Raw genomic sequence first — 23,595 nt, forward strand, 5'->3', positions numbered from 1 at the left:
GGTCTAACTAGGTTTTCCCCTTATGGGGGTTTTGCCCTGGTTGTCCTCCTACATCTTGTCTCTTGTTCTTGTGATCTTCATATACACATAAATTGATAATTGCTTGATGAAACATAATATAGTAAAGAAGTAAAAGAAGCCAACATAATTCACAAGTAATTATCAAGAAGAGGAATCAAACCCTAATTACTACTAGCATTGATTTCTCAACATATTATCAAAGCTAAAGTCAAAGAAGGTTAAAGATCACTTTGTTGGCTTGAAAGAAAAGGTTACTCCCTCTATGACAAGTTACTTGAAGATGGGGCTCAATATCATAAGAATTGCAAGACACTGGATTGGAAGGTCATCTACAACTTATCTAAGAAAGTCAAAAGCGAAAGGGTTCTTGGTTGCACTTACAGGTTATTGATGATGACAATGCATGGATCATTAATAGTGGAGCATCAAGGCATATGACAAGAGAAAGCAGACAACTTCATACTTTATCAAAGGAACAATCATCTCATGCAATGGAGCTAGGAGACAACAACAGTTATGCAGTCAAGGGCCTTGGATCTACATCTTTGAAGCTAGAAAATGGAGAAAAGTTGCTCCTCAACAATATAGCTCAAAGAAGTTTTCACTGGTAAGAACCCTGATGTTTCTCATTTTAGAATATTTGGTTGTCCCGTGTATTTTCATGTGCCTAAAGAGAAAAGAAAAAAGCTAGACACATTTGGGAAGAAAGATATATTCGTGGACTACAGTGAAAATTCAAAGGCATATCGAATTTATGTGTCTGTACAAAGAGATGTGGAAGTTAGCCATGATGTCACCTTCAATGAAGACACTTCACTTGGGAAGGTCAGAGATCTCCCCATTCCAAGGAAGGATAATGATGATGCTGCAGAAAACCAAGATGAACTTCCAGGTTTGAAAAAAAGAATTTACTTTCAATTTTTGGTTTAGAAGATAAAGGAGATTGGATTTCCTTTGTAGATGGTAAAGTTTTGGTTTGGGGAAAAGATTCAAGCATTGAAAAAGCAAGGGTTATTAGAGTCTGTGAAGGAAGACTATATAGAGTTATAACACCATCTCCTCAAGCCCTAGTTCGCATGGAAATCAATCCTATCAAGCTATGGCATAGAAGATATGGGCATATACATTACAAGATCATTCCCTCTCTCAATCAAATGGTGAATGGTGTCCCCAACATCAATGAGGATCGTGTAGGAGTATGTAAGGGATGTGCTTTGGGAAAGAATGCAAGGAAGCCTTTTACAACCAGTGATACAAGGTCTAAGGAAATATTAGACCTCATTCATTCCAATGTGTGTGGGCCTATGTCTAACAAATCACTTGGAGGTCATCTTTATTATGTGACCTTCATTCATGATCACTCTAGGAAGAAATGGCTCTACCTTCTCAAAACGAAGGATGAAGTATTCGAAAAATTCAAGGAGTTTAGATCTAAAGTGGAAACCTTAACCGAAAGAAAGATAAAGACCTTGACATCTGACAATGGTGGGGAATACACTTCAAAAGAACTGATTGCATATTGTAAAGAATTAGGTTTTAAGAGGGAGCTCATTGTTCCCTACAATCCCGAACAAAACGAAGTTGCAAAAAGGAAAAATAAAACAATTGAAGAATATATACGAACTATGATATTTGATCAAGATCTACCAAAGTTTCTATGGGGTGAAGAAGCCATGACAGCAGTATATATACAATATAGAAGTCCTCATAGAATCCTTGAGAATATGACACCTGAAGAAGCATTCTTAAGGAAGAAGCCATGTGTAGAACATCTTCGAATCTTTGGGTGTCCTGCATACATCCATGTCCCAAAGGACAAGCGAAAGAAACTAGATTCTACAAGTATTAAAGGGATCTAAGTTGGCTACAGTGTTTCTTCAAAAGCATATAAAATCTACATCAAGGAAGGAAGACAGATTGAAGTAAGCATGGATGTTATATTCGATTAGAATCATGCCTACAAAAGATCCAAGCATATTCGAATTGATTCTAATGTCGAAGATACACAATTATTTGAAGAAGAAGAGCATCATGATAAGAAAATTACAAACCAAGAAGAAGAAGATGAAGGACCAAGTGAACCTATTCAATCCGTGATCATACCTGAAACAAGGAAGAGGCCAAATTGGTTAAAAGCTACTCTTGAAGATGTCGAAGGACATGGAGCTGCTAAAGGAACTTTTAGAGAAACCAAAAGACCAAAAATATATTCAGGATATGCAGCATATATAACAAAATTAATAGGAGTTGAACCAACTACATTTGAAGAAGTTGTTCATCAAGAAGAATGGAAGAAGGCGATGCAAGAAGAATACCAATCCATCATGAAGAATGGAGCCTAAGAAATCGTTCCCAGGCCTAGTGACAAATCAATTGTCACCTCAAAATGGATTTACAAAATCAAACATGTTGTTGATGGTAGTATAGATAAATACCGAGCTAAATTTGTTGTAAGGGGATTCTCTCAAAATGAAGGTAGGCTATGAAGAAACCTTTGCACTTATTGCTAGGTATACTACTACAAGATCTTTGGTTTCGCTAGTTGCTGCAACGGGATGGAATATTCATCAAATAGTCGTAAAAACAGCATTTCTAAATGGGACCATTGATGAAGAAGTATACATTGAACAACCGGAAGACTTCGAAATAAATAGCAAGGACACACATAATTTGCATACTTAAGAAAGCCCTATATGGCTTGACGCAAGCTCCTCGGGCATGGTATGCAAGGATGGATGCATATCTCTTAAGAATTGGGTTCGTCAAAAGTTCTGCAAATCCAAATCTATACATCAAGGTAATAAACAATGAACCAGTCATTATACTACTATATGTAGATGATTTTTTCATTACAAGTGTGGAGCAAAGAATACAAGAATGCAAGAAGATGCTGGCAACTAAATTTGAAATGAAAGATCTGGGACTTATGCACTATTACTTGGGTTTGGAAGTCTGGGAGAAACCTAGAGAGATATATCTGGGGCAAGGTAAATACAAATCGAGATATTACAGAAATTTGGTATGATGGATTCTAAACCTATCAATACTTCCATTATCACTAATCTCAATAAGTTGAGAAGCTCTGACTCCAGTCTCATCGATCCTACTAGCTATCGTAACTTGGTGGGTTCTTTGATGTACCTGGTAAATACAAGACCATATATATGTTTTGTTGTAAATATTCTTAGTCAATTTCAGTTGGAGCCTCATCACGACCATTAGATAGTTGCTAAGCATTTTTTAAATATCTACGTGGCACTATACATCGCTGCCTAAAGTATGATGGAAAGGAAGTTAAGTTGACAGGTTTCACAGATTCAGATTGGTGTGGCAGTGAGACTGATGGCAGAAGCACTACAGGTGGATGTTTTAGTTTGGGCGTTGCAACGATTTCATGGATGAGTAGAAAACAAGATCATGTTGCGTTAAGTAGTGTCGAAGCAGAACACGTTGCTCCATGTGAGGTAGGAAAGGAAGTTGTTTGGTAGAGAAAACTCTTGTCAAATTTGTTTGAAAAGCCTCTGGATCCTACTATAATAAATTGTGATAATCAAAGCAGTATCAAAATGTTCGAAAACCCTGTATTCCATGCGAGGACAGAGCATATCAACAAGAAGTACCACTATAATAGAAGTTTGGTACAAGATGGGGTCGTACAGTTACTGTATATTCCAACAGATCAACAAGTAGTTGATGTGCTAACAAAGTCCCTTCCAAATAAAAAGTTTGAGCATTTTAGAAGCACGCTTGGTTTGATTGACATTGTAGATTTAGTTGATAAAGAGAGATGAAGCATCTAATGGCAGATGCTTGGGAGGACATTTGGTCGGCCTATGTGTGTTTGATGTCCTGATCCCGAAGAGGGAGGGTGACGTTGGTCATGGAGCTCTGACCTTGGATATGCACTTAGATCCTTGGGTTGATGGTTAGTTGGTAAGCCTAATGGTACCTAGACTAGCTGAAAGCTTTAGACCATCTTAGTCCCACCCAGATAGATAACCCTGGTCTATCTAGTCCATGGCACTGAGTGTGTTTGAACTCTTCATAGCTCATGTCTTTCTGAGATCTTCCCTATACTTGTATATATATATGAATACCTTCCTAGTTAAGAGGGAGTGTTGAAGAATGTAACTAGATTCAGTCTTCATTATTGTATAATGTAATTTATTTGTCAAAAGAAATTTTATTATTAAGGATTGGGGGTTTTCGCAGTACATTAATAGATATCAATTTTTGGGATTCAACTGCGTTAAGTAAGTCATTCATCTATGACCATTTCCATGAGAGGTAGTCATAGCTGACTAATTTCTCATGATATTTGAATAGTCCACTTAGCACTCATTGCATCAGGTGATGCTCACAGGGGTGAAGAAGAGGGATTGAAACTAGTGAAATAAATCACATAGCGTCGTCAATCATCACTTTCGGGGCTTGCACCCAGTAACTAGGACTTCCCGAGAGGTCACCCATCCCAAATCACCTCTGCCTCAAGCGCACTTAATGCTATTATTAATAAAAATGACTTATTAAAGATTGGGTTTCATGACTGGGTCATTATGTTTATAGGTCAAAGCCCCCATTGTAGGCTTCTAGGTTTTATATTGAATCAATAAAGTCATTGTCAATTTTATTAGACCCTTCTTGGGCTTTTGTATCATGTAAAAATAATTACTTTTGAGTCAAATAGGTCATTTGACACCTCCACACCAAGTCGGCCTTATCATGATGAAGTCGGCCTACATGAGGGCAATTCGACCCATAGAAGAGGCTATATATAGAGACGCAGTTAGATCCATTTGCAGCACTCACTCAACAAGTTCGATGCACAAGAAGGAGAGGCAAAAAAAGTATGAAATTCCTAGAGAAGGAAGAAAATTGCAGGAGAAGACAAAATTGAAGTTTTGGGCTTTCTTTCTCTCACATGTGCGAAGTTACTGGGCTATTATTGGGGCTGAAATTTTGCATTCTACAGCAAGACGAAATTTTGTTGTTGGGGTCAGAGTGCTCCTGCTGGGGAGACCGAAATTTTACTACTGCAAGGTCGAAATTCTAGGTCAAAGTTGTTGTTGGAAGATCATCACTTGGAGAAGAATGAAGGGTTGACTTTGTAGTTGGGGTAAGTCTGTGTCTAGGTCAAAGAGTCTTAGATGTCTTTGAATCTACTGAAGGAAGACTTCTTACTAGGTTTTCCCTTATAGGGGGTTTGCCTTGGTTGTCCGCCTATATCTTGTGTCTCTTGTTCTTATGATCTTCATATACACAAATTGGTAATTGCTTGATGAAACATAATAAAATAAAGAAGTAAAAAAAGCCAACATAATTCACAAGTAATTATCAAGAAGATGAATCAAACCCTAATTACTACTAGAATTGATTTCTCAACACTGTTTTTTCCCATGTATCCCGGATTGACTGTAGTTGTCTATCCACAGATTGACTCTCTAATGCCAACAAAGTAGTGCGTACCTTTTCATATCCAAGGCTTTTGTACCCTTTTGGCACTTCATTAACTGCCTTAATCATTTGTTCACAATAAGGGGAACGCACCAAATTGAATGTTAGCCCATTTGCATAGATGCAACGAGCTACATGTTCATCGGCTATGTCTCTACCTTGATTATTGAAAGTTGTTTCAAGAGGGCCTAGGGTGCGCCTTTTATTAGTTGTGGCAATAGGCCTAGATGGAAATGGAGGCCTAGTTGTAAAGCTTTGCACATGGTGTTTTCCCTTAACGAGCTTCCTATCAGCAGCATCTTGCAAACATGCATAGAATTTAATTTTTGCAAGACTCAAGCATTGACCAAGCTTGCCATTTGCATCTTTTGGCTCGGTGCATACTTGCACCCTGTCATGTCCCTTCCCAAATACATTTGTAACAGGTTTATCTATACACAATTTTGCACATTTTTGGCCAAGGAAAAGGACCGAGCAGTTTCGACTTAGGGACTTAGGATAAATTGTGGCTAAATTAGATTGATGGTGGAAGGTGGGGGCCACCCACGTGGGAATTCGAACTAGGCCATTCGAATGGCTTGGAGGGACTTCGAATGGCTAATTAAAGGCGCTCACATGAGGCAAGGAAGGCCCACGAAGTCATAAGGAGGAGGAGGCTCTCATTTGGTTCATTCATTCATCCTTGTATATCGAATTTACTTAACTGTTTGCTCGAGCTGCTTAGCCGAGTCAACTGGTTGTTCAGCCACGAATCTCTCAAGCGAGAGATTCAACCTTACCTTCAGGGGACTTCGAGTGCCACCCTAGGAAGGCAGTTCCACAAGCATTTTCAGGAGTTTCGGGGAGTATCCATAGCACAGTCACTCAGCTACATTTAGGAAGTGCATATTTCTGGGCCACAATGAGAACAACACAGAGGGAGATAGAGCCACCTTGGATCAGCCAATTGCCAGAGGAGCCAAGGAACCTGAAGGACAGTATTGGGCCAGCATTCAGTGTGAGTTTTGGAGCCAGAGAATTCAGCAACCCAGCAGTTCGAATTTCAAGCCTGGGAGACAGCGCAGAGGGCCAATTCAATGATTTCATGGGTCTTGAGGGCAAGACCTACAGCCCGGAAACTCATCCGGGAAGTCAGGAGATTTTTAGGGGGGACCATCTCAAAGTTTTGGGGCACTTTCGAAGAGGTTTTACAGCCTCAATCCAGCAAGCCGAGTTTTGCAGTTGCAGCTGAGGTTGGGCTCCTTGGGGGTTGAATTTCAGAACTCTGAACCAGCTCAATTCCTTCATGGGTTTTTCTGGGTTTCGGCCAAGGAGTAGGGAGCTGAAATATCATAATTTTCTGAGCACGAGAAGCAATGATTCCAGCCCTTTGAAGTCAGTAGACATAGCAATTTTCTAGGCAGCACAATTCAGTTTGGTTCAGCGGTTGGAGCGGCCTTCAGTTCATCATTTGCTCACCTGGGTTTTACCATGCTTGTCCATTGAGACAAGCCCAAGTGCACCATTCTATTTACTATTGTATTTTGCTCCTGAAGAAGTAATAAAATGGCTCAGCAGTTCTCTATTTCCATTGTTTCCATGGGTGCTTAATGTCTATTTCGCTTTTCTGGGTTCTGGATTGTTTGTATGCTTTGTATATCACTTATATTCATATTTAGGAACATTACACACCCTTGTGTTAGCTTGTCCAGTCAGATGGTCCTTCACTCTCGTATATGAGCCATTTTTTATTGCACTTCCATTTATACGAACCACCTCCGGGGTTTTTTCCAATAATCTCCATATACTGCCATAAAGGAAATTTTGGGTCTGTTTTGATGATTTCCCTTTCACTCTGTTGTGATGGTTCCATTTGTATAGGTTGTAGACTATAGTGTGTGACTGCATATATGATAAAATCCAAAATTCAAACTATCGAGAATACACAAAATAAAAAATTAAAATACATAAAAATTAAAAATTAAAGTACATAAAAAATAATTTAATTTGGTTGTTGGATTCACTAATAATGCAAATGAATTCGAACAGGTAAATTTAAAATTTTATGAAGGCTCTCAAGAGAGCTAGAAAGGCTAGCTTTGGGACTTTGACTGCATGTGTTGTACTAACTAAACGTGTGGAACAAAACCTCTGAATGTTTGCATGTACACTGATCCATGCAAAAGAAATATATTTCAACATTTTTGTAATTTATAAAAGTTTTCTTGAGACTCTGGATGCTTAGTTAATCGAAAAGGGGACTTGTGATTCAATTGTGGAGCCAAGGTTCTTGAAAGCTTATTCCTGTAGTGTTGACAGTTCTTCTTCTCTGCTTCAGGAATCGATCATAGTCGGAGACCACAAAAATGGTTGCATATGTTTACTTGCGTAATCTTTATTTGAAATGACACATAAACGAACATTCGAAGCAACGATTTGTAAGAGTGAGAAATTATTGCAACTCCAGGCAAGCTAATATGGTCATCACTTTGGTAGTATTTCGAATTTATGTAAATATTTGTTGTTTTCAATCTACTTCAATTTATACATTATTTCCTCTAAAATTGGAAATTAGAAGGCCAATGAGGCAGATCATCAAGTCTTGGCCAGAGCCAAGGCCTCGAATTGAGAGTTCCACGAGCCACCTGTCGAAGTCATGCACTGAAGGGGTTCTAGGGAGCTCGCAAGTCGAGTACAAAGGTAGAAGCTAGAATCACAGCCATGGGTTGCAGGCTTCGCAAGCCAATAATATGGGTCACGACCATGGGTTGCAAGCTCCATGAGCCAATAATCTGGTCACAAGCTTGATTGGTCACAGAGTCACGAGTCACTATGTTGAAAAGACTAAACTGGCAGCAAATTGATTGGTCATAGGTAGTTAGCCCGTAATGCATGCGGCATTCCCTCGGTCGAACCACAGGCATAGGGAAATGGCCACCCCACAAAAATTCGAAATAATAAACGAATTCCAAACTCGTGCATCGTCCTCAGACCTTTGCGCTGTCTAAGGGAACCTATGAAGAAATGTCGTTATCCTCAATGTTATCCAATGGACCAAACATGTGGGGTCGTTGTCTAGTTAATCACCCTCGGACCTCTGCGTTGTCTGAAGAAATCTCAATCTGTCACTATATGCATTATCTGAAGAAATCTCACTGTCTCAGTCTGTCGCTATTCTATGGACGACAAACTCATAAAAAAGAACAATGAGGGACCGCACATGAAATCAAGACCAAAAAAAAAAAAAAACCAAAAACTAAAGTCAAAAAACTCGAAACCGCATTGAATAAGAATTTGAAATCCGAAATTCTACACAGGATACATTTCCGATTTGTGGGATCCGTTTCTAAATTGAAGGATTTGTTTCCAAGGCGAGGGATTTGTTTCCATCGATTAGGGATTCGCCACGCTGCTAGTTCTGACGGATCTAGGCAGATCCAAATCTAGATCAAATCCGTGGATCCTTAGAGGGTCAAATTCGGTAACTTAGGTATTATGTCAAGAAAAATTATTTGAGTCGTAAATTGCGTCAAAGTCACCCTTCGAGACAAGTCGGCCTACATAAGAGAATTCAGCCTACAAGCAGTGATAAGTCGGCCTCATGAACAATTATTTGACCACCATGACGAAGCCTATAAATATAAAGCTCGACCTCATTTGTAGAAAGCATCATTGAAGCAAGTTTGACTAGCGTTGACTTTGAGAAAGAGAGATTCATCAAGAAGAGGTTTGACTTGGTCTTGGAGGGGTCTTTGTCAAGGGTCATAAGTCTTGGAATTCGTCGTCTAAACATTCTATAAGAAGAGAATAATTCTTATGCGTTTTCCTCTCAAGACGAGAGGTTTTGGCCCTGGCTAGCAGCCTACATTTTGTGTCCTCTTGTCTCATTGATTTTCAATGTTTGGTAGTTGTTTGATGATAGAAAACACAATAATAATCAAGTGAAAGGAAAATTTAATGACAAGTACGTCAAGTTAAGTAAAAGAACATCACAAGCAGTTATCAAAGTAGGAGAAATCACCTCATCTAGCTGCCCCTAGATTTCTCAACAATATATATATTGTCATTATGGATTATACAGACCCTTGTCCCTCTTTTCTATGGAAGGCTGCTTAATGAAAAATTTGGTTTATTGTGTGGAGTTATCTCAAACAAAGTACAACATAAAATAAAGGCTGGGAGTCTGGGACTGCAACAGATCAAATTGAAACTATGCAATCAGAATGCAGAAACTGTCAACGCACATCTTGTAATGACATTAGACTCTTCATGGAAATTTGAGCCATTTGTTTCAGATCATAAATATGTCAGAATCTTAACCTATTTGGAATGGCATATACTCATCCAAAAGCCCAACAGTTATTTAGATGTTTGCAAAACATAAAAAAGAGATTTAATTGCAAAACTAAAAAAATCAGGAACCAAAAAGCACATGATCCAGAGGAGAGAGCTTTTAATCCAAAACAAAGAATGGAGGAGAAAGAATGCACAATGGCTGTACATATATCATATCATCCCAACTTGCAATCCATCAATATATCTACAGATAAAAAAGTTCTATTAAAGTCAATTGCAATTTCCATCTTTTGAAGTTCCATTAATGAAATATGTGAACACTCAGCTTATCCTCTTTTGATAGCATTTCAAACTGAATGATTACAAACATCAGTAAGTAATATTTTAGAAGTCATTTGCCTTTCTGACAGTACCAAAGGAAATTCTTCATCATCTTTCCTTATGGAAACAACATAGTGTATTGATTACTTACCTTCAGGCCTGCTGGTGAAAGAACCATAAGATCTTTTATTGGCCTGTATTCAATACCAAAAATTCGCTGAACCCCATCTGTCATGGATAACTTGAGGCACCTTCTACATCCAGCAGGTGTTTCCTTGTACCTCTCCCGAAGAGGGGAACTCAAATTAACAATTTCATCCACCTGCAACTCTTGCAATTCAATATTTAGAGAAAGAAAAACAATCTAGCAAGCCTGAAGCAATAGCTTCCTTCCTATGAGCACTCAACAAAGGGATCGAAATGATGAAAACATTCTTGATGGAATTCAGAGTCTTGCAATGATATCCATGACATAACATGAATGAAAGAACTCCATTTGACTACCACTTTCAAATTCAAATAATAGCATTTCAATAAATAATCCTGACATATCGAGAACTTTGTTTACATTTGACTCGAGCCAAGAATTTATTTAAATTGGTTTAAAACAGTTGACCTTTACTGGCTAAAATTGGTAAAACTGTTTAAGAGGTGAGAGAAATGTTATGATCTAAACCATCCAAAACATCACAATATAAACTGAATACACCAAATATAAATTGGGAACACAGCTCCCAAGTGAAATGATGATTAGCGGTTGCACAGAAACTAAAAAAGCATTTACTAGTTTGTCCATCAATGGCTATAATAATCACCTATATATACTAACTCTAATTCGTTACTCATGTGGACCCAACTCTGATAACACTTGTTACGATCCAATTTACCAGGAATAACTAGAAAATATGAAATGTGCCAAATACAGAAGGTGGGCACAGCTCCAAAGTGCAATAATTATGATTAGTTGCATAGAAACTATAAATAATTTAATTCTAATAAACAGAGGAATGTCTCTCACTAACCCAAAAAGCAACAATATAAAATAATCATATACAATTGCATTTGTAAATGAACATAATAATATCCTATATGTTAATCCTCACTCATGACCGATGCACCTAGTTCTAGGCTGACCCACTATTTACTTATGCAAATGATCTTTTAAATTGGCTAGTGGGTTATGTTGTCCAGATATTTGCACACCCAAGAATGTGAGAGAAATCCTCAACCCCACAATGTGTGTTCTTTGTGGCAATGCTCAGAAAAGGGGCTGTCACCTGATCCCAACTCTCTCCGTTTAGACTCTCTCCTAGCAAGGGGGGAGGTCCCTAAGGAAAAATCTAAAGGAAAGCTTGTTAAGGATAACAAGGTTATAATTAGTGAATTAATTAGGCAGACTTGAGATATGACTTGAAATGAAAAGAAATTGATTAGCTAGTATAAATGTTTATTAGCAATTTAGCATATAAACATCAACAATGTAGATAAATCAATTATATTCAACAAGATATCCTGCAAGGCAAGTTATGATTAAACCAGTGCCAAATATACTTGCAAGAAATATATGCTCAAAATGAAATTACGATGCTTGAAGCAAGATGAGATTTGCAAGGTATAACAAGTTGCAAAAATGGAAGACTGCAAAACAGGGGTTAGTGAGTCAAAACCACAATAGATTGTATACAAATTTGAGATATGAGCACCAAGATGAAAATAGATCGTGCAATGGAATAAAGCGTGTACTTAAAGAGAGATGCTCAAGTATGATATAACACTTAAAGAACAATTAACATGAGCATGAAAATAAAATAGACAAGTACAAGAATATTAAATGAGATGCTTGCAAGTAAATAATAAACTCACTACCCAAAAAATTGTACGATAACCAATTGTGTGCAAAAAAAAAAATGAAACAAAGATTTATGTGAGTGTGTGGAACAAAGTGGTCTTCGTAGATTTTATTATATGCCTATTGTGGCTTCCCCTCAATTCCTTCAACTTGGTAAGGACTAGTAGGTGGTTGCAAGAAGGCTAGGATGAAGAACAACAGCTTCATTAACGATACCCACATAGGACTTCAAGACAACCTGCATGCCTTCATTCCTACAAGGGACCTAGCCACGCAAGAGTACTGCGAAGTCGCGCGTTTGAACCTTTCATCCAAACTCAAATTTTGGTAAATCAAATGACAGTTGAAGAAGTTTCCTAAATGTCTATCAACCAAGCTTATGCTTGGAGGTAAATTTTAGAGAGATAATAAATGCAAGTGAAATGAAGAAGTTAATGCATGTGTTAAAAGATTAATTTTATCAATTACAATGTCGCATTTGCTTGAAACCATTAGATGTGAAACATAAACTAATTAGACAATAAGACGAGTGATATACCAGCCAGTGTTGAAAATATTGGTATCGGCAAAATATCGGCGAGGGTCCAGAAAACATCTTATCGGCAATATCGGCAAAATATCAGCAAATATCGGCAAGCATAAAAAATGCATAATATATTCATTTTTTTCAGATTTCTAAACATATAAAGCAATAACAACATGAACTAAACACATTGGCACATAAATATGAAGAAAGCACTGATATATATGATGTCAAATAGAAATGATACATCAAACTTCAAAGGCGATACCAAATCCTGCTGATCCCTGATAATTGTCCAATGAAGGACTCAAACAAAATAACATCACATATCCTGTTGATCCCTGATAATTGTCCAATCAAGGACTCAAACAAAATAACATCACATATATAAAACTTTAAAAGTACTTCATCATCATGAGTTATAAACTTATATGTAGCAAAAGTTGCAAAACAAATAAAACTAGCAGCTATCTATCTGAGACCATTGGCCTCTCCCTAGCAGCTTTCTTTCTGTCTTGTTCAGCAATTGCTTCAAGAGCTTTTTGTATAAGCTCTGTACTAGAAACCATACAAGGAATTACATCTGCATCATCATGTAACCCCTCCTGACATCTTGGTCCCACACAATTTGCATGAGATATATGCTCGATTTGCCCCACCAACAGCCTCCCCATACTCCCAAAATGGGTCCAAGGCTTTTGGCATATTTGACATTTGTAGTGAACTAATTCAAACCTAGGGCACAAAAAAAAACAAAAAATTGGCATTAGACCCCCAACACAAAAAATAATAAGTAATCACCACCTCATTTAAAAAAATTACTACATTATTTGCATTTTGCAATGTGAATGAAAAATGGCAATAAGAGGGTGGATAAGAAAGTTGAAAAAAAAAATGAAGCTTGTTGTCCAAATATGGAGAAACCCTTGCATTGGCTCATGGGCATGAAAATCATAGCAAATGGAAAAAAACAAAGAAACAAAATGTTGGTGGGCAAGGAGGCAAGCAAGCATAACCCTAAATCTATGAAAAAATCATTAACATAGGGGTTTTTAAGAACATACCGGTCAATGGAAGAAATGAAGTTTGTCTCACTATTCTTCAATCTTTGATCCACAAAAAAATCTTACTTGGTGGTGATGATCGTTGTTTGATCCTCAAACCCTCCTTGACAACCACCACGAAACTCTTCCCCTTCCTTCTCCAACACTCAGAAACAAAAATGAAGAACAAAAAACGATTTTCCCTTTTTCTAGCCGCGGAAAAACACACCCGGCGATATTTTATGTCGTCTCGCGATATTTTGACGAGATATCGGCGATATCTCGGAAATATCGCAATATTTTCGAGAGCCAAAAATATCGTGATATTTCGGCTCGCCGAAAATACCGCGATATTTTCGATATTCGGCGATATATCGTCGATATTATCATCAGTGATACCAGCAATAGAGCAAGTTATACCAACAACAAATAAATCAGATCTAGGTTAGTAAATCAGCTATGAAAATCAATATACTTCAATGTGCTAACTAGCTAGAAGAAATAAATGCAAATTAGAGATTAGATCTAGTAATTAGATGAGTAATTACGCAAGAAGCTAAGCTAGCAAAAGAAAATAAGAAGCATTAGTCACTAGCTATCTAATATCCTCCTACCAAATGAGGAGATAGGGATACCAAGCAAAAAAATCCCAAGTTCCCTCAAAGAGAAATTTATTTTATTATTACTTGAAGGAAAACCCTCCTGTAGAGAAGAGAGGGTTTTAGATTTTGAGGGTTTACAATAAGGGCTTCAAACTTCAAAGAGAGAAGACCCTTCCTCAAAATACAAGAAAAATGAGAAAAATTATTTACAATGCTTTTTACAAATTTACAATGAGAAAATTCCTCAAAAAGGAATTTGATTTTCCTTCAAGAAATCTCGCTAAAAGGGGGAGACGTCCAAGCTACAGGAGAAATGCACAATAGAGGGAGAGAGACCCTCTTTCCATCAGCAGCCAAGGGAGAGAAAGGCCTCAAAAAATAAATGATTTTCACTTGATCTTCAAGCCTCTTTGCAAATCTCCTGCAAATCGATTTCTAAAACCCCCTTCAGGCCTTCAAAAGGCATATCTGCGCAAGAGATGGAGAGAAGGTTTATTATCCATAGATTTTAGTGGAAAAGGTCTCAAAAATTGTAGATTTGCTAATCCTTAGGCCTTCCACCAATAGATCTCTTCAGAACGTCTTCAGAAAACCCATCGAAAAGGTAGATTTGCGCATGCATAGAGAGAGAGAGACTCGGATCCGATGAAAGAGAAAATAGATTAGCAGAAGATGAGCATATACATATAAAAATACAAGAGCCAACCACAAGAGTATGAGGACACCTCCGCTCTTGGGCAAGTTGGAAAGGGAAAACCCTTTAAATAAGCTCTAAATATCTAGATCCAACAAGTAAAAGCACATAAAATAAATAGATTTGAATTAAATTTAATGATATTTGCAAGCTATGGCAGAGAAACTCCCTCTTCAAAAAATATCGTTTGATAAGCCCATAAGGAAAATTGATATGGGTTCTTCAACTTTTATCCACTTGAGAGTGGGTTCATTCAACCAAAAACTTACCCCACTCAAGATCTAATTCAGAAAAATAGAGATCTCTACACACTTATAAAGATAGTGTTAGATCCACAAGGGATTAGATTACACAATGAAACAGAAAACTAGGTGTTCAACCAAAAACCCACTAGCACTTCCAGATCTAGAGTGGTCCTCCAACCCAGAAATAAACATAAGATAACTTGCATAAATTAATCCAAAATGGCATATGAAGCTAACAAGTTAGAGATTAAATAGTGTACATTATTAAGCACAAAAAAATTAGAACAATATTACCATAAAGAGCTGAAGAATAACACCATAAAGAATATGCCCCCAAAGTCTTTCCTTATTATTTCAGAAAAATATTCAATACAACATAGCTTCGCTTAGCTAGTAGCTCAAAAATTACATGATGATCCAATGAGGAGCACTAAGGCTCAATTTATAGAAAATTTTCATAGAAGACTCCTCTCCAAGTGATCCAAAGGCAAAACGACTTGGTCCCAAGGAGAAACGTCTAGATCCAACCAAGCAAATCAAAACCCTTGATTGCCCCCATGCAGATCCTAAGGAGAGATAGTCATTTGCATTAGAGTGGTCGGGTGGAGTGGTAAATCAATATTGGAGTGGTTTGGACCACTTAAAAATTATTCTCTTTATTTTTCCTCAAAAGAACCTCATTCAAATCAACCAACTTGGACCATCTCCTCAAAAATTCGATTTTGCTGGGACATTAGTTTTTCTCTTGGACCATCTAATTATTTTTTGGGTCATCTTTCCTTCATAAATGGAATTCCCATCACTTTTTGATTTGACTATAATTTTAGGAATTTCCACTTCATTTTTTTATCATTTTCACTTGGAGAATTTTTTTTTGTCTCCCAATTTTATTTTCTGGCTAATTATTTGCCAGTTTTTTGCCAAAATTTATAAAAATTGGGTTTTGAAGGGTAAATAATAATTTTTCCACCCTAAAGTATGTCAAAATAGAAATTGAGTTCTAATTTTGAGTACTCATACCCCCTACAACTTCTCTCAACAACACTTATTACATCTCACATCAAATATTACATAGAAAATCTCGACCAGTGAGAAATTTTGACAATTAGAAATTGACACTTAGACTCAACCAAATTCCGCGAAACTTTAGATATGATCTAGTATGGCAATATACATTGACTCTAGACACTAGGACTCACCTAAGACTCTACCATCAAGCCGCACTCTAGCTTTGCGTTATCTCTGGGAGAAAAACTTAACTGATTATAAGTGTTGAAAAACACAAATAATGAGCTAAGGAAAAAAAAACTCCCTCGAGTGAACTCACTTGCTAGTATAGTCCTAAGCTACCTAAGCCTTTTACATGACTCTTTTTTATCATACTAGAATGTTGGGTTGTGTAATCTAAACTACACACTGATGAGAGGAAGAAGAGGAACGTTCTAAAATTCTGCTATTCTGATTGTTTTGATGATGCATGAATGCTCTGAGTGTGCTTTGACCATGGAGTCTTTGACAAGTCTTCAAATGCAATTTTAGCGGTCAACAGGTTACAATTCATAACAGAGGAACCTGTGATTTTAGATAAACAATAGATCAACTTAGTAGATAAGAATCATGTCCCCATGTTATATCAATTATTTGTAATCATCCATGAAACAATCTAAGCGCCCCTTTCACTGAAACATGTTCTCAACCATAATTAAGATAAGGCTTATGGTTAGGGGTGGCAGGAGGGGGAGGGATATTACTAAATCTCAATGGAAACATAGTGGATAAATTTTCGTGGAGTCTTGGCCAAAAATCTAATAATCAAGCAGAAATGTACAGACTATTCTTGGGGGTTATCTCTAGCCCAACAACGAGGCGTTAGAGACATTATCATTATAGGAGACTCTTTCATAACTATCTATTACTTGAGAACTACAACTCCTAAAGACAATACCTTAATTCTTTTGTATCGTCGTATTAAAAGAACACTTCTCTCTTTCATTAGCTCCTCATTCTTTCATATTCTCATAAACTTAAACTCAGAGGCAGATGAATAAGCTAATAAAGCTTGTGTTATGAACAAAGGCCAAACTAAAATCAATGGTTTGAGAGGCCATGTATTAATCCCCTAAGAAATCTATGTCTATTCCCTTTGTCCCTCCCCCGTGAGCCCTTGTGCCCCATCCCGCACCCTTCACTCTCATCTCTTCCCGAATCAATCTATATAAGAGATAGCACCAATCTCCCAAGATTTTTCATGATGGTTCGATGTCAGAAGGACATGGCAAATGCAGGTCTCACACTCCGTGCAAGCATGCTTGCCTTAATTCCCTCTATGCGGAAGAGACCTGCTCGCAATCTCAATCATTTTGGTAGTTGTAGTTTCATCACCTTGGATCGCCTCATGATGATTTCTCTGCCTCGGAGTACTAGAAGCAATTATGATGAAATAAAAGCCAGGTTGCAACTCCCATGGGGTGATGGGAATAAATTCGGCTGGGGAAGCCCAAATTCATCCATAATTTGTGCGCGGAGTTCGTCTAGCACGCGACGCTTCTTATGAATTTTGCAACGAGTCTCCCCTGTTTCAAGGGTGGCATCTGGGCAGTGGAAAAATTGGAATCTTAGTAATGAGACTCGAGTAATTCAAAGCACTTCCTCCTTTGGTGGGAACATTGTGTGGGTGAAGCATCATTGTAGTTGGGTGCTTTGGCACTTTGGCCTTTTGGGGTTTGAGGTAAGCTCTCCCATTCCTGCAATCTTTGGTTCTGGGAAAATTTACTTTCGAATAGGTAAGTTCTCTATTTTGGGTCCTTCATTTGCCCTCATTCTGTTTCCAATTTGGTGGTAGCTCGCTTCCTCTATCATAGTCCTGGTAATTTAAGCTTCCTTTCCAATTGCAACTGTGTAGCCCGGTGGTTGTGCTAGAATCTAACAGTGATTGAGCCCTCTCTTGGCTTCCCTTGGCTCTCCACCTTCAGTCACTCTAGATCATCTTACCTCTTCGCTCAGGCCCTTCAATGGAATCGAGCTCCTCGGCCTCCTCAGTGTTCAATGACTGCAAGAAAGAGCATGAGGCAATTAATTTAGAAATATATGACTTGCATGTAATGATTTATCAACAATAGGCTTCTGAATGCAATTCATTGGATATAATTGTGGCTCTATAGCAACGAGTCTCTCATTTGGAAGACGAGGTGGATACGCTGAGAGGCATCATCATAGGTCTCCAGCTACAGGTTGTCCATCTAGTCAATGACCCTACCAAGCCCTCTCGCGACATTGACCTTAATGGGCAAGAAGAGCCTTCAGATGATCCATAATTGTAATGTTTAGCTTCAAATGCTCATGTTTCTTGTTCCAATTTTGTTGCATCTTCTCTTCTCAGCAAATAAGAGTACAGTTAAAATTGGGGTTTTTTGTTGTAATTTGGGCATAGGTAATTAGCTGCAATTTGCCATCCCAGATGTCTCTGAGCAAACTGGTTATGTAATTTTCCCGGGTATTTGTGGCGACCGGGCGCGAATTTAATACAAATCAATACTCATTTACGTTAAAAGAAAAAGATAAGGCTTATGGTCGAGATATTTTGACTAATCTTCACTTGTGAGTAGTTGCGGGTTGTTGCAGCGATTATTAATTTTCGTGTATTTTCTTGTATTTTAGGGTAAGTACTAATGTCAGACTAGTCTCCTACTTTGGGCAAGTATATTAACCCTAGTGGAAGGGTATAAATAAACCACCTCCCTCATTTGTAAGATCATCTCATTCCATTGAGTTTATTTATTTGTTTTCCTAATGTCGATTGGAGTAGAGAAGTTGGGGTTATGTTGGCCTAAGTGCTAAGGCTTGTAGAGGTACCCACAAGACAACCACTTTAGTAGAATATTAATTTATTAACTATTTCCTAAAGTTGGACTTAAGAAACATTAAAAAATCCTAAGTTGGCTATGATTTAATCTCAACCCTTCATCACAATCTAATCTAAGCCATTGAAAACTTGAAAGTGACTTTAGGCTTTGGGTCAAAATTATAAGAAGAGATAGAGTGAGTAAGTGGCAAATCAATTGAGCACAAGCAATGTGTCATATTAGCGAGAGGAAGAGACCAGAGTTCAACAAATCGTCGTGTTTCAACATCCGAGTAGCAGAGATCGAGTAAGGATTGAATTTCCAAATCTCAGACAGCCTTAGCTCAGCCTCCAGTTCACACGTGTGCGTAGCAAAGGAAAGCATGCGCATTTGTACTATTCGCACAAGGCGCAAATAGCTAGATCTACACGACCGTACAACAAATCCAGTTCATGAGAAGGGGGATCGATTTATCTCAAAGCTGATCAGTTATTTGTCTATGGAGAAAGGAAAGTTTTCCCTTGTAATTTTCTGAAGAAAATCCTCTTGCTGAAGATAATAAAAGACACACAGAGTTGTAGGTTTTCCCCAGAGTTGGGGTTTCTTGGGTATATCTTGTCTTCTATGTGTGAGATGTGTTTGTCATGTAATTTATTTATTTATTTTTCGTTCTGCATGCTTGTGAAAATTCTTAGAACTGCAACAATTGAGTATTATTCTCCTAACTTAACAGTTTATTTGTCTTCTGTAATTATCATTATAGCAAATAGCAAATAAACCACATTGCAATTCTTTGTCAATTAAAATATGTTGCGGAAATAAAAACAAGAACAGAGAAATAGATGCACACACACACTAAAATTGACACTGTTGTTTTGGACTAAACATCCCTGGAAAAAACCTCGAAGAGAAAACCGCTGCAGCAGATGAGGGTTTATTTTATTATGCAACAATTTGAGAAAATTATTACCACTGGTTGTCGACTGGCAAACCTCCATAAATACATTGGCAAAACATATTGAAGATCCAAGATCACCTTTGCAAATCAACTTGGCCTCCTCACACCCCACAATGGCAACTCCCACAGCTGCCTCAAATGTGCACTGTTGGCTCTGAGTAATTCACACAACCCCGAAACTGACTCTGAATGAGCTGCCTTGCCTCCCTCTGCCTCTAGAATGAATTTGCTCCACCTTTTGGAACTAGATCTGGACTCCAGCAACTCGCACTAGGGTTTTTGGCTATTCGCACTAGCTATAGTGGCCTACTCTGTAGATAATTCAGCCTCCCTTCTCTTATCTCTCCAACACTAGAAAATCACTAGGAAATCTCTGAAATACTGCTCTTTCCAAATCTCTGATGCCTCCTCTCTCCAATGCTCTTTCACTAGCTCGAACTGCACCCTCACTGAAAATTGCGAACCAAGTAGCAAGATTTGCCTTTGCTCACAATAATCACATTGATGTTATCTCCAAGCGCTTCGACCTACTCTTATAATGTCTTGTTGGAGTCTCAATCGCCACGATTTAATCTTCATTGACAGTTAAGATCAAATTGACTTCACCAATAGAAGTCTCTAGAGCAATCTCAAACATCCTTAATTAATTAACTTTAATTTAACACTTTTCCTAAGTTCGACTTAGGAAATATTTTTATTATGGCAAATTAATTTAATTAAGGTGTTGCACAAGCTTATCTCGCGAAACCTTTTCTGGGTTTTGGAGATCTAGTGTTGCTTAGCCTCTTAGCATCATCTAGGACTAGAACACGTCTGATGCTATCATATCCATCAAAAACCAACAAAGCTAAGTTAGAAAACTCAATGTATTTGCAATTTAAGTTTCCATTGCAGCAGTTGTTTGTATTTCTGGTTTTAATACTTGGAAAATTGCAAATCAGTTACTAGGTTTTAAGGAAATCTAACATGGTATCAGACCAAGCCTCTGATTGAAGACCAAACACAATTTTATCTTTAGGAGCATGTACTACAATCAAAGAGAGTGAGTTTATCAGATCAATTTGGCCACTAGGGTCTTGGAAGTGCGCATTGCGCGCATTGCTTCTGGGCATTACAATTTGTTTTGTGAAGTGCAATTTGGCAATATGGCGTATCGAGGGTCTCAGATTTGAAAACAGATTAGACAATGCATCCAACTTTTGTTTATGGCGTGAAAGGAGCAAGGGGCATGGGATTTTGTTGATAATGTCCCAGCGAAACCCTCTGACCCTTAGCAGTTGGCTCAGCATATCAATATGGATGTCAGGGCTAGGAGAATCATCTTGGAGGGAGTCAAAGACCACATTATTCCTCACCTGACTAGGAAGAAAACAACCAAAGCCATGTGGACAACCATCATTGGTCTCTATCAGGGTTCGAGCGAGGCTAGAAAGTTGGTATTGAAGGACAAGCTCAGGAATATTACAATGTCCAAGTCAAATTCTATGGTATCTTACCTCACCAAGTTTTCCAAAGTAAAGGAAGAGTTGGCTAGTGTGGGTGAAACAGTTCCAAATAGGGATCTGGTAAATTTTTCTATATTGGGTTTCCCCAAATCGTGGCAAGCCTTCACAGATGGGATATGTGCCCTAGAAAACCTTCTAGATTGGGAGCGATTATGGGGAGACTATGTCCAAAAGGAGATTCGCAGACAAGCTGGGTCACATGTAAAGTGTTGAGATTTGTAGTTTGGGAGGTAACTCCAAACCCTAGGCTAGTGGGTTTTGGAGGAATTGGCATCACAAGGACACTTGTGGGCCAAAAGAGTTTGGTCAAAATGAAGTTAACTTTGGATGGTTTGACTAATGGAGATGATAGAGGACCTCTAGAGGATCTAGGGGCAGCGAAAATCATCGAGATCGAAGGTCTACAAGTGAAGATATTAATTTTTGAAGGTTTTTTATGGGTGAATTAGTCCCAAGATCAAGTCGGCCTTAGCATAAGAAGCCCTTCTTAATAGGTTGGACATCACCCTAGGGAGAGATATAAATAGGGATGAGGAGGAGCATCATTCCTCATCCAACATGGCATATTTTCCTCATGTGAAGTCTGAAACAAGAAGGTTGAGTTCCCTGAGGTAGCCGCATCCTAGAAGGAGAGAAGAACAATTCTATTTTGGAATGTTTTTGGGTTTGCTTTGAGGCTATGGTTTGCAGGCAAAGGTAGCGAAAAGGAGGAGACTAGGCCAAGTGGTTGAAGGGTTGTTCTGGGCACAAAAATCAACATTAGTCTCTTTGATTGCAGGTCGTGTATTTTTGTGTGAACGCAGGTGGGAAGGAGGCTTGTTTAGGGAGGCCGAGTAGCCCACTAGGCTCCCCAAACAGGGTCGCATTATCTCCGGCTAAAGCACTGCAAGAGGAGGCTTGTAGGAGGAAGACAGAATGCCCTAACCAAGGTTGAGTTCCACAGTGAGGCTAACTCATATTCCAAGAGGTTTTAAAGGGCAGACTTGCTCAGATCCAAGGGTATTGGAAAAGTAGAAGGTGGATGTCTTCAATGAGGAGAGGTGCAGGTTGGATGGTCCTAAAAGAGGACATATTTGGGTCATCCTAAGAAGCAGTTTACATCAACAGTTGCACATGTGTCATGTCAAGAATAGCAAGAGGAGGTTGTAGGTCAAGGTATGTCATCTTCTTGAGTTGATGTGATTTGCTAGTGGGTGGTGTCCTAGTGTAGGACGTTGTTGGAGCAACCAAAAAGAACAGTTGTTTGGAAGGGTTATAGACTATAGTGGCATGCTCCAAGCCCTAAGTACAGACTTGAGAAGAACTTTGGCTCTACTAGAAGAGGCAGAAGTTGGTAAGCTCATGACTGATTCTTGAAGGACGAAGAAAGGAGGTCAAGGGAGCAGATCACATTAACCCAATTTCATTGTTCGAGAAGGAAATTTGACAGTGATAGGTGGCAACCTTCCGTGCCCTAAGTGTGTCTTCATCGAGAAGCACAGGAAGACACTAATGGGAAGAAAGTCCCTAAGAGTTGTGTCCTTGAAGGACTAAGGAGCAACTAGTTGAGCAAGAAGTCCCAAAGGAGCTGAGGAGCAACAATGGGTAGTTGAGAGTTATTCACAAATCAAGTTGTGAACAACTTGACAGGAGTCTCGATGTGTGAAGTGTGGAAGGACTAACGATCAACTAGAGAGCAGTTAGAGTCGTGTTCAGGGACTTAATGGCATTGGTTCATTGATAGAGACAGAGTTGTGTTGCTGCAAATCGGGAGCTGAAGGACCAGGCAGGTGTGTTCAGGGTACAACTGAGGGGAGCTGAGAGAACGCACTACATCAATGAGATGGTCAGTGTAGCTTGTCTAGGGTAGATCAGTTGTTGAAGTCGCCGACACCAAACCCTAGTTGTAGTCTTGTATCAGTGGATGTATGAGGACCATTATCCCTGGTACAAGAGCCCTAGACTGTTGTATTATCAGTTTGTTAATATAACAGAGTTGGGTTGTAAAATTTGTAAAAAGTTGTCTATATTTGTGCACGCGTTGATTTACTGTTGTTTATTATTCCGCTATGTAAAGTAGTTTGTTGTGATACTTGTATTGGTAGCTTCAGTGATCATAAGATTCTAACCCAGATTCCAGTGTCATGGAAAAACTACATAAAGGCCGAGGAATATGAAGAAAATTTAGCTCTAGCCAACAACGGGAGCAGATCCAAGGGTAAGAAGAACAGTGGTGGTGGAGAGTTGAGCTCCAAGGACAAGAAGAAGAAAAAGGATCTCAATA

General features: G+C 38.5%; 1 protein-coding gene across 2 annotated transcripts in view; it reads right to left on the reverse strand.

Annotated features, from left to right (window-relative positions):
- RMI1 (recQ-mediated instability protein (DUF1767)) overlaps window positions 1-23,595 on the reverse strand; it is a 321,867-nt gene that overhangs the window by 277,018 nt on the left and 21,254 nt on the right. For both annotated transcript variants that reach the window (XR_016264378.1, XM_089447983.1), the window contains exon 2: window positions 10,223-10,393. Coding sequence is in view for 1 of the 2 variants with exons in the window: in XM_089447983.1 (XP_089304109.1) it covers window positions 10,223-10,393 (171 nt within the window). In the remaining variant the exon portion in view is untranslated. The remainder of the gene's footprint in view (window positions 1-10,222; window positions 10,394-23,595) is intronic.

The sequence above is a fragment of the Pinus tabuliformis genome, chromosome X (assembly GCF_031772625.1).
Source record: "Pinus tabuliformis cultivar Carrire ecotype Pingquan chromosome X, CPIR1, whole genome shotgun sequence".
In the NCBI taxonomy this organism is placed as follows: Eukaryota; Viridiplantae; Streptophyta; class Pinopsida; order Pinales; family Pinaceae; genus Pinus; species Pinus tabuliformis.